Raw genomic sequence first — 16,019 nt, 5'->3', positions numbered from 1 at the left:
GTGCTCGAAGACGGTGTATGGAGGTGGCATGGAGGCTGAGATGAAGCCAGATGGGGGTCAACACAGCTTCTGGTGGGACTGTATATGTAAACACCCCATCTGGCCTTTGCCTTTTGCAGGGTTGGGAGAGGCACAGTGGGGACGGGTGATGAGGTTTTACACCGGTCCTCTTGGCCACGTCTACACTGTCTTCCTGCATCTCTTTAGTTCAGTAGCCACTCTTCTAGAGAAGGGGTGTGATTTTGCTCCATTTTGGGGTGTCGCTGCCTCTGAGACGGAGCTCACTCAGGAGTCCCCAGCTTCCAGTGCTGTCCCTTCTAGTACACAAGGTTGGAAATGGTCTCAAGCAGCAAGACCCTCTCCAGATGGGATCTTAGCAGACCCCAGCACCTGGACGGTGGACGAGTCAGGCGTGGCAGGGAGGAGCAGGTAGGTCTCACCCTCCTAGACAGCCCCAGGACAGCCGGCGCCGCAGGACTGGGTTTGCTCTTTTGTCGAGAAACAATCTGAGATGCCTTTTCCCTCGACCCCTTGGTAGTGGGACATCACAGATGAGGAAACTGAGGCACAGGTGCCACGATGCCTTGTCACAGCCACCCACCCAGATCTCATGCTGTCCCCCAACGATGAGAGACCCTGGGACCCTGAGGGCCCCACAGGGGTGGAGGCAAAGGCCCCAGCACTGCCTGCGGAATCCTTGCTCCTGGGGCCGTGCCGTCACGGGCAGGGGCGCCAGGATTTTCCAGGAGGCCTCAGGTCAGGAGCTGCGTGGCAGGCCCCGTGGGAAAGGTCACACTTGTGGTGAAGTGAAGGACGGGCTAGGTCTGGACATGTGTGGCAGGTTTCACAGGGGAAGGAGGGATTTGCACAGAAATGGTCGGGGCACTTTTTGGAAGATGCTGTTGATGCAGTCAGGGGGGAACACTGGTCATGAGAGGGGTCAAGGGGAAGGGCTGTGGCAGGGATGGTAGGGGTTCAGTGGAACTCCAGGTATAGCACAAACTAGTCTCCCCAAACAGGCTGTGTTCATCTCCCTGGGCTGGAGAAGCAAAAGACAACAGGCTGGTGGCTTAAGCAGCAGAATTGGGTTTCTCCCGAGTCAGAGGCAGGGCAGGCTTCCCCCGAGGACTCCCCCCCGGCTCGCAGGCAGTGCTCTCTTCTCTGTGTGGGCCCATTCCCAGGGTCTGTGTGCCTAAATTTTCTCTTGAAAGGGCATCAGTCAGAGTGGATCAGGGCCCACCCTCACGGAGGCCTCCTTTTGGTTTGATGCCTCTTTATCGGCTATCTCCAAATGCCGGCCCATGTTAGGGACTGGGCTCAGGGCTTCACTGTAGGAATTTTGGGGAGAAGCAGCCTGAGTGAAGTGACGAGGGCGTGCCTGTGCTCGGAGCCGTGTCTCCGCTCCTTCCACCCTGCCTCTCTCTCCAGGAGCCCATATGCCATATGTTGTGTTGGTTTGTTGCCCGGCATCTAATGCATTGGGAGAGCAGCTTCCCCATTGTTACTGGGATGCACTGGCCCTTGGGATCACCGACTTGGGCTGAAGGGCGGGGCCTAACCTGCTTGGTTCCCTGGGACCCTCCCCTTGCCCCTGGCCACACAGGGTCTTTCCATTGGGCAAAGCTGAGTTTGCAGGGATGGCCTTTCACCCTGCAGGCTGCTGACTCACCTCGTTTGTGGTGTGCCTGACTCCCAAGCCTCCTGCAATTCTCTGCACTGGGGAGACTCGTGCTTTATATGGTATTTATTTTCACTGTTGCCCAAGCAGTGTGGCAATGGCAATCACAGAAATATTTTTAGTGAGGCTGGGCATGGTGGCTCACGCCTGTAATCCCAGCACTTTGGGAGGCCGAGGCGGGCAGATCACCTGAGGTCGGGGGTTCAAGGCCAGCCTGACCAACATGGAGAAACCCCATCTCTACTAAAAATACAAAATTATCCGGGCATGGTGGCACATGCCTGTAATCCCAGCTACTCGGGAGGTTGAGACAGGAGAATCGCTTGAACCCAGAAGGCAGAGGTTGCAGTGAGCCAAGATTGTGCCATTGTACTCCAGCCTGGGCAACAAGAGCGAAACTCCGTCTCAAAAAAAAAAAAAGAAATATTTTTAGAAAAAATGCCATAGCCTCGCCTCCTTTTCCGTTCCAGTTCTTCTCACTGTATGTGCATAAATTATATATAATTATATTAAAAATAAGTAGAAGGCAACGAGGAGGGGAGCCTGTGTTTCCCACCTCTGGTGCGCCCGGCATTTTGCTGCATTCTGACTTCATCCTTACAGCGGCCCCGTGAGCCCATCCTCCTTTCTGGTAGTCACACATTGGAATCCAAAGGCTGTGATTTTCCCACTGCCCCCCAATCCTACTTTAGAAGTTGGTAGACTTCAGGCCTGGTGCGGTGGCTCACGCCTATAATCCCAGCCCTTTGGGAGGCTGAAGCAGGTGGATCACCTGAGGTCAGGAGTTCGAGATCAGCCTGGCCAACATGATGAAATCACATCTCTACTAAAAATACAAAAAAACTAGCTGGACATGATGACATGAGCCTGTAATCCCAGCTACTCGGGAGGCTGAGGCAGGAGAATTGTTTGAACCCAGGAGACGGAGGTGGCAGTGAGCCGAGATAGTGCCACTGCATTCCAGCCTGGGCGACAGAGACTCCATCTCAAAAAAAAAAAAAAATTGATGAAATTTTAAATATTTTTTTTAAATTAAGCCTTCAAATTCTGTTGCGTAGTTTGCACTCAGGCATCATAATTTGGACTAGCAGCATTTTACGTGCTCAGTAGCCATGTGTTGCCAGGGACATCTGATTGGACGGTGCAGTTGCAGAGGGAGCTCAGCCATTCCCACGTTATTGGCCGTTTGGCCCTTTCCAAGTTTGCACTGGGGTAGATTATACTGAAAACATCTTTGTGCAGCAGGCTTCTTCCTTTGGAAGCTAGGTTCCCGGCAGTGGGATCTCGAGGCCACATGGTGTCTGAGACACTGTTGGTCTGTGTTCTAGCTGCTCTCCCGTCTCAAGGGGAACTTGGAGGAAGAAAACCATCACCTCTTGAGCCAGATCCAGCTGCTGAGCCAGCAGAACCAGATGCTTCTGGAGCAGAACATGGAGAACAAGGAGCAGTACCACGAGGAGCAGAAGCAGTACATGTAAGCGGGGTGAGCTGGGAGTCCTGAAGCCCTCTCCCTGGCTCAGCACAGCCACGCGGAGCAGAAGCAGTACATGTAAGCGGGGTGACCTGGGAGTCCTGAAGCCCTCTCCCTGGCTCAGCACAGCCACGCGTCCTCAGTCTCTGGAGGTCCTGGCTTTCCATGCAAAGAGGAGCCCCTGGGCCCACTGGGATCCTGAGGGCAGGGCACAGACTGATCACCAACACGGACTTCCCAGGGTTTCCTGGAATGTTCTCAGTTTCTAGAGGTGGTGGCAGTTGGCTTTTGTTGGCTCTTTCAGGGGTGCTTTCCACCACCAGAAGCTTCTTTCTCTGCTTCTAGAATTAAATTCACTTTAAAAAATCATGAGAACACTGAAAAGAAGTATCTCAGGGAGAGAATTCAAACTGAAGGCTGGGAATGAGTGCTGTGCCCCTGCCTGTGTTCCCTGGATGGAGGGAAGTGGGCTTGGTGTGCCCCAGTTGGCCTCACTCAGCTGGTGTTTTTGAGGTGCTGGTTTAAGTGTGGGCTCTGTGAGCTGCATAGGATCAGTTCCCTAGTAGCCAGGAACCAGTAGAGGAGGTAAGATGTAAACGGAGCTTTGTCCATTACCAGCCACATGTGAAGGGTTACCCAGAAGCATGGAAAAAATACAGGGGGAGTTGAGGTCTACAGCTACCCTGGGGGGCCTGGGGAAGGCCCACAGGAGGTGGGCCGTGGTAAGTGAGGGGCCAGGAAGGTGGACTGTGGCAGGTGAGGATGGGAAGGTGGGCCGTGGCAAGTGAGGACTGGAAGGTGGGCTGAGGATGGGAAGGTGAGCCGTGGCAGGTGAGGACGGGAAGGTGAGCCATAGCAGGCGAGGGGACAGGAAGGTGGGCTGAGGATGGGAAGGTGAGCCGTGGCAGGTGAGGATGGGAAGGTGGGCCGTGGCAGGTAAGGACAGGAAGGTGGGCCGTGGCAGGTAAGGACGGGAAGGTGGGCTGAGGATGGGAAGGTGAGCCATAGCAGGGGAGGGGACAGGAAGGTGGGCTGAGGATGGGAAGGTGAGCCGTGGCAGGTGAGGATGGGAAGGTGGTCCGTGGCAGGTGAGGATGGGAAGGTGAGCCGTGGCAGGTAAGGATGGGAAGGTGGGCCGTGGCAGGTGAGGATGGGAAGGTGGGCCGTGGCAGGTGAGGACGGGAAGGTGGGCTGAGGATGGGAAGGTGAGCTGTGGCAGGTGAGGATGGGAAGGTGAGCCATAGCAGGGGAGGGGACGGGAAGGTGGGCTGAGGATGGGAAGGTGAGGATGGGAAGGTGGGCCGTGGCAGGTGAGGATGGGAAGGTGAGCCGTGGCAGGTGAGGACGGGAAGGTGGGCTGACGATGAGAAGGTGAGCCCTGGCAGGTGAGGACGGGAAGGTGAACCATAGCAGGGGAGGGGACAGGAAGGTGGGCTGAGGATGGGAAGGTGAGCCGTGGCAGGTGAGGACGGGAAGGTGGACCATGGCAGGTGAGGACGGGAAGGTGGACCGTGGCAGGCGAGGACGGGAAAGTGGACTGTGGCAGGTGGGGCCAGGAAGGTGGGCCGTGGCAGGTGAGGGGCCAGGAAGGTGGACTGTGGCAGGTGAGGATGGGAAGGTGGACCGTGGCAGGTGAGGATTGGAAGGTGGGCCATGGCAGGTGAGGACAGGAAGGTGGACCATGGCAGGTGAGGGGACGGGAAGGTGGACCGTGGCAGGTGAGGATGGGAAGGTGGGCCGTGGCAGGTGAGGGGACAGGAAGGTGGGCCATGGCAGGTGAGGATGGGAAGGTGGTGGGCCGTGGCAGGTGAGGATGGGAAGGTGGACCGTGGCAGGTGAGGATTGGAAGGTGGGCCGTGGCAGGTGAGGACAGGAAGGTGGACCATGGCAGGTGAGGGGACGGGAAGGTGGACCGTGGCAGGTGAGGATGGGAAGGTGGGCCGTGGCAGGTGAGGGGACAAGAAGGTGGGCCATGGCAGGTGAGGATGGGAAGGTGGTGGGCCGTGGCAGGTGAGGATGGGAAGGTGGTGGGCTGTGGCAGGTGAGGATGGGAAGGTGGGCCGTGGCAGGTGAGGGGACGGGAAGGTGGGCCGTGGCAGGTGAGGATGGGAAGGTGGGCTGTGGCAGGTGAGGACGGGAAGGTGAGCCGTGGCGTGCAAGGAATGTGCAGGGGACATCCGGAGAGAAGGCTGAAAAAGGAGGTGGGCGCTCAGTTGTGGGAACTTCGGTGTCCAGCTTGGATTCCTCGGGGTGTTTTGGAAGGGATACTAATCTAGCAGGGCCAGGGAAGCTCCCAGAAATAAAGGACAAGAGGAAAAACCCTGATGCCAGGAATCTCGTGGTTCAGAAGTTGAGGAATCAAGAATCTAGAGTGGTTTCACCATCCCAGCCATGGTGGTTGGGCTGTCCTTCCATGTAATTGGGAATGGCTGGTATCGGCGTCCAGGCAGACGGTGTGCTGGCACCAGTGTGGGGAAGGCAAGAAGGGACGTGCTTGTGGTGGGACGTGGTCACTGTGGTCACAGCGAACGCCCGTGTGCAATCCCAGCTCTCTGATGTAATGATGCCTCTTTGTTATTCGGTTGGCTTCACCTACGTGTCTAGGGCTGGCGTGCCACCTTCAGGAGGATGGTGTGTATGTAAACGCACACTGTAATTGTGGGGTGGAAATGACCCTGAAGTTGGCCCTCTATAATCCCAGTGATAAAAATCGCCAGCAGAGGTTGAGCTGGTGCTAACTGGAAGGAGTGTAGGAGCACCCAGGGGGATTATTTGATGAATGACGTTTTTGCATTAGACAGTGTCTGCTCCAGGCCAGCGGGTTGGCAGGCTTCCTGGGGCCTGCTCCAGGCCCTGGAGTTTGTGTGAGCCTGTGGGGCCAACCCCAGCCATGAAGGACTCAAGGCGTAAGGTCAGCAGCCGGGCCACGAGCACAGACACCAGCACACAGATGTCGAGTCAAAGGACCGGGAGTGGAGCATGGCTGGGGTCACTTGTCACAGGGGCTTACCTCATCGCAAGCTCCTGGGAAAGCCCTCAGTTGGGGCAGACCTTGGCAACTTCAAGAATGAGCTTGAATGGGAACAGGCCTGGGTCAGACATCTGATTTCACTGAGCTGACTTTCAACCTCAATGCCCAGGTGTTGTTAATATGAACCCCCCAAGCCCCCATCCCTGCCAGGTGGTAGCTTCAGGAGCACCCCACATCCTGAACCTTTCATGTAAGGCCTCATTTTCAAACGAGGAAACCAAGCGTCTGGGCTGTCGAGACCACCCAGTGCAGAGGCAGGAGCGGGCAGGAGTCCGCGGTCCCACAGGCCACGTTGGTCAGAATGCACTGCAGACACAGCCCCTGCCTCCCTGCGTGCAAACAGAAGCTTTCTCTTTGTATGAGGAAGGCCAAAGTCTCCCCGGCAAGCGGAGGTGCCTCAGCCTGCCCAAGATTCAAGAGGCGTCTCTTTGGTCCCTTGTTAGAGTTTCTGAAGAGTGACCCAGTTTCCAATACTTAGGAATTGGGAGATTTGGCTGCATCATCTGGGCTTCTGGCTTCTTGGGAAATCCGCCCCGCTGGGCCCCGGTTCACCCCCCATGGAGTGGTCTGCTGGGGTTGCAGCACGGGAGCTCACTGCGGTCCCCACCAGGGTCCCTGGTTTCTTCATCCCTGCTGTGCTCATGAACTTCTCTTTCTCGCTTCTGGGAGTTTGCTTCTGAGTGGGAATGGGCCTGGGTCAGACATCTGACTTCGCTGAGCTGACTTTTTCAGCCTCAATGCCCAGGTGTTGTTAATATGCACCCCTCTGAAACCCCCACCAGGAGGTAGCTTCTGCCTGACCCCAGGAGCCACCCCAGGTCCTGAACAACCAGGAAGGAGAATCTTTGGGGCTTCCGGGTGTGAGTTTTCAGATTATTAGAAGTTTGCTGCCTTGAGCTCACTCATGCTGGATCCTGGGGGCTTCAGTAAATCTCAGGGCTGTAGGGCTCCCAGAACCCACAGCCGATGCCCCCATTCACATATTCCAAACTCAGTGACCGAGACGGTGATAAGCACTCTCATCCCAATCCTGGAAACATGCCAGTCCCGGCTGCGCCAGGTTCCAGGCTGGGCTGACGAGTAAATTCACTTGTTTGATTTAAAACTAGCTTGATAGGTTTTCTTTCTCCTATATTCACAGAGACAAATTAAATGCCTTACGAAGACATAAGGAAAAACTGGAAGAAAAAATCATGGATCAATATAGGTTCTATGATCCTGCTCCTGCTCCAAAGAAGTGAGTTGATTTAAGTGTGGTGACATAAAGACAGAACTTAAAAGCTCCCTTTTCTGTGCATAGGACAGAAAAGCCTCGGAAAGCCGCCATCTAGGGCAGGGCCCGTACCGTCCGCTGTGTGGCGGGTCACCTGTGCACAGACGTCTCCCACATCAGAGAGAGTTTAGAATCTCAGTCTGCCTCTGTACTCTAGCTTGTCCTGTGAGGGGTGGCAAATGCCGGGTGACCCCGATGGGACACATTTAGCTATGAGCCTTGTTAAGGGGGCAGAGCATCTGTGGTCCAGGAGTCACTCAAGCAGGATGGCAGGGCTGCCTTGTCAGGTTTTTGTCTCGAGATGAAACATGACATGGACAGCCGTGTTCCCGCTTTGGAAAGGATGCTTGGGCACCACACTTCGCTCAGCCCTGTGGTCTTCAAATGTGGGAACCTTTTGACCTTATGCAGAATTTTCTGGATTCACAGAACCTCAGGGCAGCTTCACGGACGTGTCTCTTCCCCAGAGAGCAGCAGCTTCCCCCAAGTGAAGCCACCCTAGCCCAGCAGTACTGCCCCTTGTCCACAGCCTGAGCCCCAGGAATTGTCCCTTGGGATTATCCTGGCCCAGCCTTGAAGTCGAAATCACCATGAATCCCTTGAGGTCTCTCTGGGAATCCAGAACCACAGAATTTCAGAACCTCAGTCTTTTTTTTCTCTTTTTTTTTTTTTTGAAGACGGAGTCTTGCTGTGACACCCAGGCTGGAGTGCAATGGCACAATCTCAGCTCACTGCAACCTCCGCTTCCCGGGTTCAAGCAATTCTCCTGTCTTAGCCTCCTCAGTAGCTGGGATTATATGTGTGTGCCACCACGCCCAGCTAATTTTTGTATTTTTAGTAGAGACAGAGTTCACCATATTAGCCAGGCTGGTCTCAAACTCCTGACCTCAAGTGATCCACCCACCTCGGCCTCCCAAAGTGCTGGGATTATAAGCATGAGCCACTGTGCCTGGCCCAGAACCTCAGTCTAAATCTTCTGTTTGACAGATAGAGAAATTAAAGCCAAGATGGGAGACTGGAGTGATTATATAAATAGACGCTGTTTAGTTTCAGAGTCAGGGTAAGAACCCAGGGGGGGTTCTCTTCATGTCACAGCAAGATGGCCTCGGTGTCCAGCTAGCTGAGATGTTATTGCTTAGTCTTTAAATGCACTGATTTTTGTCAAACAACCTGCTGTCCTCTGCCCTCTCCACCTCACCCAGATTACTGAGTCCCAGGGAGGAGTCAGGAATGCCAGCTGATTTCACTGATGATTACCTTTAGCAGAAAATAAGGAGATTCATGAAAATGGCTTTTTGACAGAAAAATTGCCAACCAAATTAAGCACGACATCGCTTCCTTCATCCTGGGAGACTAGAGTGGAATTCTGTCACAACACACAGGCTTCTACCATCCCCAGCCCTGCGCCATACTGAGAATTAGCTTCCAGCTCCTGAGCCCCAAATACAATTACCGTGGTCCTGAGCGTCATCGTCCTAAATCCCACGTGAATGGCCAAGCTTCACAGACTAGGGATGAACATCCCAGCCCACATTAGGGAACCAGGGACCCGCTGGGGGTGTGTGGGAGGGCGGGCTATGTCCTAAACATCTACTTCTCACTAGGAAGAACCACTGGATTGGAGCCAAAGCCTTAGTCAAACTCATCAAACCAAAGAAGGAGGGTTCGAGGGAACGCTTGAAGTCCACCGTGGACAGTCCTCCCTGGCAGCTGGAGTCCTCAGACCCCACCGTGCCAGCAGCCTCTCAGCCTCTCAGAGCACAGCCTGAGAACCCAGACACACCCCCTGCACTGGGCTCCAACTGTGCCGAAGAGCGCGATGCCCACAATGGGTCTTCGGGGAAAGGTAGGGGCGGCTGCCCTGGCCGTGGTGGGGTGAGGAAGGGGGTGGCCTGAAGGGTCCCTCCCCAGTGGCTGTGCGCACCTGTGCAGGAAAGTGGCGGGGACGGGGGCTGCATGTGCACCTCCTGCTTACGTGTGTTACGGCCAAGTAGAAATGTCAGCGTGGTGACCGTTTTGTCCCATAATGCTTTTATTTTATTTTTTTTTGAGATGGAGTTTCGCTCTTTTTCCCCAGGCTGGAGTACGATGGTGTGATCTTGGCTCACTGCAACCTCCTTCCTGGTTCAAGCAATTCTCCTACCTCAGCCTCCCAGGCAGCTGGGATTACAGGCGCCCACCACCGTGCCTGGCTGATTTGCTGTATTTTTAGTAGAGACAGGGTTTCACTGTGTTGACCAGGCTGGTCTCGAATTCCCAACCTCAGGTGATGCACCCGCCTCAGCTTCCCAAAGTGCTGGGATTATGGGCGTGAGCCACCATGCCCAGCTGCTTTTGTTATTTTAGAATGAAAATCATCATTCATCACATAGCCGGGCAGATATTTGAATATCCAAAGCTGACATTCATGCAGGTACCGCAGAGACAAGTGTAGCAGCTTATTTTCGGGTTCCTTCATATGTGCCAAGGATTGGTAGTAAGCTGCTTTGTGCAGGAAGATCCTGGGTGCACACCACACATTCTCCATGTATATAAGATCTCCCGAGTCCTTGGGTGGTTCTCATCTGTTACCACTTTGGAAGGCAGGTTAGGACGTCCTCTTCAGTCTGACCTGGCCTTGAGTCCTGCCAGCCATAGGGCACGCTGTGCCTTTTCCCTCAGGGCTGTTCTTTGGAGTTTGCCAGAGGTTCTGAAACACGAGCAGGATTTCTAGTCGTGTGTGCCATATTTCATCAACTCTCGGGAGCCATGAAAGCTGCGCAGTTACTTTACCACTAGGAGGAAAAATGCTGGCGGTGGAATGGTGCGGGACCACCACTTTGAATTTTTATTACGCTCGTGTTGAAAGAGCTTTTCTAAATAAGAATTCGGTTTTTGTACACACAGGTAAAAGGAAAATAGGAGCAAGATGAGTTGTTTATGACAATGACAGTTTTGTCACCATGGCCACCTGGCCAGTGGTGACTGTGAGACACCATCGAAACTGCCTCTTAATTTCCGAGATGTTAAAGTATAGAAAAAACTGTGTCTTAGAGTCGATTAGACACAGCATTTACCTTAAACATTGTTAAATTTTCAGCCTTACTTTTAAGTATGATTTTGGGGGGATTGCTTAATCCCAGGCTTGTACCCCAAGTCATTTATATTTTCACAAAGGCCACCAGGACTTTCTGAAGACCCAGGCTATGCCTGAGACCCATGAGGTCTTGGAGGTGGAGGATACAGCACTGAGGAGCAGCGACAGGCCACCCTCTGAGTGTGGGATGTGCACAAGGCTTTCAGGGGACACATTCACAAGTACCTTTGTGTCCCTTCAGATGCAAAAGAAAAAGAGGCCTGGTGCAGTGGCTCATGCCTATAATCCCAGCACTTGGAGGGGCCAAGGCAGGAGGATCACTTGAGGCCAGGAGTTTGAGAACAGCCTGGGCAACACAGGGAAACCCCCATCTCTACAAAAAAAAATTTTTTTTTTAATGAGCCCGGTGTGGTGGCATGTACCTGTAGTCCCAGCAGCTCAGTAGACTTGAGCAGGAGGTCGCAGCTGCAGCAAGCTGTGGTCACACCATTGTAGTCCGGCCTGGGCGACGGAGTGACACCCTATCTCTAACAGAAATAATGCGCACGTACATTGTTCAGGGACTATCACGCTGTCATTCTTTTTTTTTTTTTTGAGACAGAGTCTTGCTCTGTCGCCAGGCTGGAGCACAGTGGCACAATCTCGGCTCACTGCAACCTCTACCTCCCGGGTTCAAGTGATTCTTTCACTTCAGCCTCCCAAGTAGCTGGGACTACAGGCGCATACCACCACGCTCAGCTAATTTTTGTATTTTTTGTAGAGACACGGTTTCACCACATTGGCCAGGATGGTCTGGATCTCTTCACCTCGTGATCCGCCCATCTCGGCCTCCCAAAGTGCTGGGATTATAAGCATGAGCCACCGAGCCCAGCCCACACTGTCCTTCTTTATGGGGATAAGATTAGAGTCAGCACCATAAGACAGGGTGAGAAAAAGAAAAAAATTAGAGGACTCACTGCAAGTAAATGATAAGCTTAACTTTTTTCAATCTAGAGGTAGGGTTCTGTTGCCTCAGATTTTTGTATTGGCTCCTGTTTAACTTTTGGACATTTGTCATCTCAATTTGTATTACTCTTTAAGTGGAATTAACTATAAAGTCTAACTGAATTAGGAAAACTTTCAGAGAAAAAAATTCCTGACTGCTCCAAAGTGATACATGAGCGAGCAGGTCCGTGACCATGATTACAGTGGGTAGCAGCCGCCGTCTTGGGCGCTCCCTCTGGGTTCAGCCCCCTTTAACTACTTCATGTGCTTTATGCATCTCATTGAATGCTAACGACCCTGCTGAGGCAGGTGGAAGAGCCCTCCCCTGTGTAGAGCTGAGAAAGTGAGGCTCAACAGCATGAAATACTTGCTTTGGGTAAGCAGGACGCAAATGTAGGTCAACCACACTCCGGAGCCTGAGCTCTTAACTGCACGCACTTAACTGCATGGACTGCCTCCAGTTAAAGCTGTTTTGGTCCCTGAAGATGCTGAACAAGAGCCCAGCCCTGAACTGGCCGCAAGGACACTAACCTTGAATAAGTTGATCCCTTATTCTGTGGTGTGAGCCACCATGGCCACCAGGTGGTGCTGTGGAGGAGGAAATAATGGAAATCCTGATACCGACTTTAATCTGACATCAGAAATCAGTTAGGTCGATTAATGTTGATAGAAGACATGTTTAGGAAGTTGGCCCAACTTTCTGCTTTGTTAAGACACTATAATTTGAAGGCTAAGGAGTGGAGGATTGAAGTGGAGGACGTGTATAGAACTACAAGGAAATCATGACTCTTCTTGGTGTTGAAGGGTTTTTTTGGTATGAAAAAGAGGTATTTAAATTATTTTAAAACTCATCCTGCCAAGATTATTTCAGAGATACAAAATCATTAGTGAATACTTCAGGTAGACTATTTGATTACAGCGCCTTGAAACGTTATCACTGAGTGTTTCCAAGGTCTCTCAGTGGGAACGGGAGGATTGTGTAAGCCAAGTTGTTAGGGACCCTGTCATTAAAATGGATGAGTAGGAGAAGCTGGGCCCTAAATTAATAAGCATTCATATTTAATAATTTGGCACAGTGAAATTGAAAAATGATCTAAACCATTGGCTCCTTGGGCAGTATTGAATTCTCCTCACGTGCTGAGGAAGTAAATTGTTGGCAGTCAGGTGCCTTTAAATTAATTAAATTGAGTTAGAGCACAGATGATGCACTGAGCCCTGATTCTGGTCTGAGTATGGGGTACAGTTTTCATCTTTCCTGGGCAAGATGGGATTCTGATTTTCTAAGTATATTTAGCTAATTTCAATTCATTTGTAATTATTGTTCATTTCATTTATTTGTGTTTTTTTTTTTCCTTCCTCCTTTGGGTTATCTGATTGATAACAATTTAGCACCTCAGCGCAAAAAGAGTCCCTTTTTGAGAAGCAAAAACAAGGACAAAGACAAGTCTCCATCGACCCACCCAGCTCTCTCTAAACGCCTGCGGTTCTGGTCTTCCTCCGACATCCCATCCTCTCCTAACGAGCCTCTCTCTTTCTCAGACATTGGAGATTTCTGATCCCTTTCCTTTTGTCATATGTCTGCATTGTGTATCCTCCTTCATTTCTGAAATTCAAACGAACCAAAAAAAAAAAATCGTCTAAAAGGCCAAATGTCCAATAGCAGACCCCTCCTCCTGCCCCCAGTTCCCAGCTTAAAGTAGCCGGCGTGGATTCTGATTTCAAAATAGAAGATGGGTTGTCACCCTCCCTGGACTGTGTCTTCAGCACAACACAGTTTTAGGGAGAGCCTCAGGATACATGTGCCCAGGTCCGTGGGCCGGGATGTCCCTCCTAAGTAAGTCGAGCGGCTGTGCGCCTCTCCCGCCCCTTGCACCTGCGAGCTTCTGTTTTGCCCGTGTGTCAAGCAGAACTGGCGGGGGGGTTGCTGCACTTCCTAAAATACACAGCCTCTGTCAAGTGAGAGGTTTTTTAAGACTTGTTTTTAAGCAGCTAAATTTAAAACTGCTGCCCTTTTCTCCTCTTCCTCTGTCAGAGCCCTTGAGTCGTCGGCCTTTTCCAGGAAGGCCCTCACAAAATGTGTTCTGTTTTGAAGGACTGATTGCTCCGTTCAGGCATTTTGACTAATTGGATTGATTTTGCCCAGCCAGAGTTCAGCCCAGAATGAAGTTTTATGACTGTGCTGTGGTTTTCTGACATCTTGGATGTTGAAGTTAAAACAGCAGGAGACAGAACATCAGCACACAAATCATGCCTCGCGCGGGGGGAAGTGGCAGCCCCCCAGCAAGGCCATTACCTACGGAGCATTTCCATCTCCAGCCATCGCTCTACCGCCTCCATGATTTTTGTCACTTCCTGACACCATCCATATGATCACCTACAGAAATGTGATCACCTGTATGTTTTCCCTTCCGTTGATCCAGTTTGTAGTTAAATGTATTCAAAGGAAAGATTAGTATCAGTCCTGTAAGTGGAAAACACGAGTATCATCATAAAAACAAGGTAACTGTGAGAATAAACACATAACTACTAAAATGTGAGTGTCGGCCCAGGCGCCACTGACCATCACGAGCCTCGCGCTGGGAGCCCCGGGCTGCCGTGGCGCCCGGTCCTCCAGCCCTGTCTTCCGCGCATGCTGTTGGAATCGTGCTGTTTCTCTGTCCGCTGCTCATGCTAACTGTTTGCTCATCTCCGCCTCCCCTGTGGAGCCTCATTTTAGCTTCACCTGTAGGATGACCTGTCCCAATTCATTCCACCTGTCCCCGTTCATTCCACCTGTCCCGAATCAGGCAGACTTGAATCTTGCTTCTCATCAAGGTTATCATTCTAAATCCAAATTCCCCCTTGATTTCAAATCATAAGCTCTGGTCGCTTAAAACTGCACAGTGAGCCCAGACTTTGAGTGGCTGGGAGGGCAGACAGCTTGATGGGCAGAGGAGCTGAACCACACAGTGAGTCCTGGCTCTGGGTTCCATGGCCCTCGGGCCACATGGAGTGGGACGCTCGGCAGAGTGCTTTGTCCGCTCTTAGGAATGCCAGCTGTGTTCCTTTTTATCTTGTGTTTGGAAAGCCTATCCTCTTTCCTATGGGGTAGTTGGTTTTATGGGGTGTTTTTCTTTCATGATTTTATATATGATTTTAATTTTGGCCAGAGTTTATGTTCAAGGTAGGAAAGTTAGAGATTTCAGAAAAGCCCAAGATATAAGGTAAAAATCTTTTTGCGGTGAGTCTCACTGCCTTTTTCAAAAATATATATATATTGTGAGGTTAGCAATAAACTTGTATTTGAAGTCCTTAGTGAGTCCAGTTGGCAGGACCTTCAGATCCTCAGCTACGGGTTTGGAGCTGGGCAGACACCTGTTAGGATCTCTGGAAGTCAGGGATTGGAGTTGCGGACAATGTTACCCAGGAGATGTGCCCTGGAATGAATATGTTGACTTTTACCAATGGTTGATCCCCACAAGGGCCCCCTTCATGTCCTCCCAACCTCTCAGGGCTGGCGGTATGACCTCAGCTTTAGAGCCAGAGTCGCCCTCATGGGCCTCCAACCCTGGCCTGGAGCCAAGCCCTCTTGCCCCCACCAGTCCCCATTTAAATTGCAGCCTGAGAGCTGTGGCAGCCCCGCTTCTGTCTCTGTGGTCCTCGTGCCCTGCTGCCCTGCTTCTAGGCCATGGTGTGGTCGCCCAGCTTGGGCACAGGACTTGGCAGCCTCACTTCTCAATGTCCTCTTCTGCCCCAGGCCCTGGGGATCTAAAACCAAAGCGAGGCTCCCCACACAGAGGCAGCCTCGACCGCACAGATGCCTCCACCGATCCGGCCATGAGGTCCTGGCCCTTGGAGCTGGGCTCCCGGACCTGCTCAACCTCAGCCACCACTCCAACCCCTTCCAGCTCCACCCCCGTCGCCCGGCACCCAGGCCGCACCAAAGGTGAGTCGCGGGCTCTTCGCTCGGACTAGTCCTTCCTGAAGACCCCAGGCTCTTGAAGTCAGAGGGGTGGTGAGCAGAGGGGTGAGGCTGCTGGCAGGCTTTGGTGGCATAGATGCAACTCTGCTTACCAGCCAAGGACTTTGGGCAGGAAACCTTCCAGAGGCCCAATTGCAATGGGGCCTGAGACCCCACTGCCACCTCTGGCATTCAGGAAGTGAAGGCACCAAATGGCTCCAGAAGGGAGGTAAAGGGAGGCTGAGAACCAGACTGTGGGCTCAAACCAGGCAACTGCCTTTGCCCTACCTTGGTAGAAGTTTGGAGTTTTTTTCTCTAGAGAAGATAAATCACATATTTTTAATTTGTGTGTGTGTGTTTTAAATTTTTTGTAGAGATGTGGTCTCATCATGTTGCCCAGGCTGGTCTCAACCTTCTGGCTCAAGCAGTGCTCTTGCCTCTGCCTCCTAAAGTGCTGGGATTACAGGCACTGAGCCACCACACCTGGCCAAGAAAGGATAGAGTCTCTGAACTGGGAGTTCACTGACACAGTTGAGGCAGGTGTCCTTTACTGAAAACCAACAGGT

The 16,019-nt window shown here is 52.2% G+C and overlaps 1 protein-coding gene across 1 annotated transcript in view; it reads left to right on the top strand.

Moving 5' to 3' along the window:
- Positions 1 to 16,019, top strand: part of CCDC88C (coiled-coil domain containing 88C) — a 149,739-nt gene that overhangs the window by 122,600 nt on the left and 11,120 nt on the right. The window contains 4 exon segments of the mRNA XM_064375156.1: positions 3,007 to 3,152; positions 7,322 to 7,417; positions 9,058 to 9,299; positions 15,250 to 15,438. Coding sequence (XP_064231226.1) covers positions 3,007 to 3,152; positions 7,322 to 7,417; positions 9,058 to 9,299; positions 15,250 to 15,438 — 673 coding nt within the window.

This window comes from Aotus nancymaae, unplaced genomic scaffold (assembly GCF_030222135.1).
Source record: "Aotus nancymaae isolate 86718 unplaced genomic scaffold, 86718_ANA_hifiasm-v0.15.2.pri h1tg000011l, whole genome shotgun sequence".
Lineage (NCBI taxonomy): Eukaryota > Metazoa > Chordata > Mammalia > Primates > Aotidae > Aotus > Aotus nancymaae.
The sequence above is the reverse complement of the archived record's forward strand: the minus strand, read 5'-3'. Positions and strand labels throughout refer to the sequence as shown.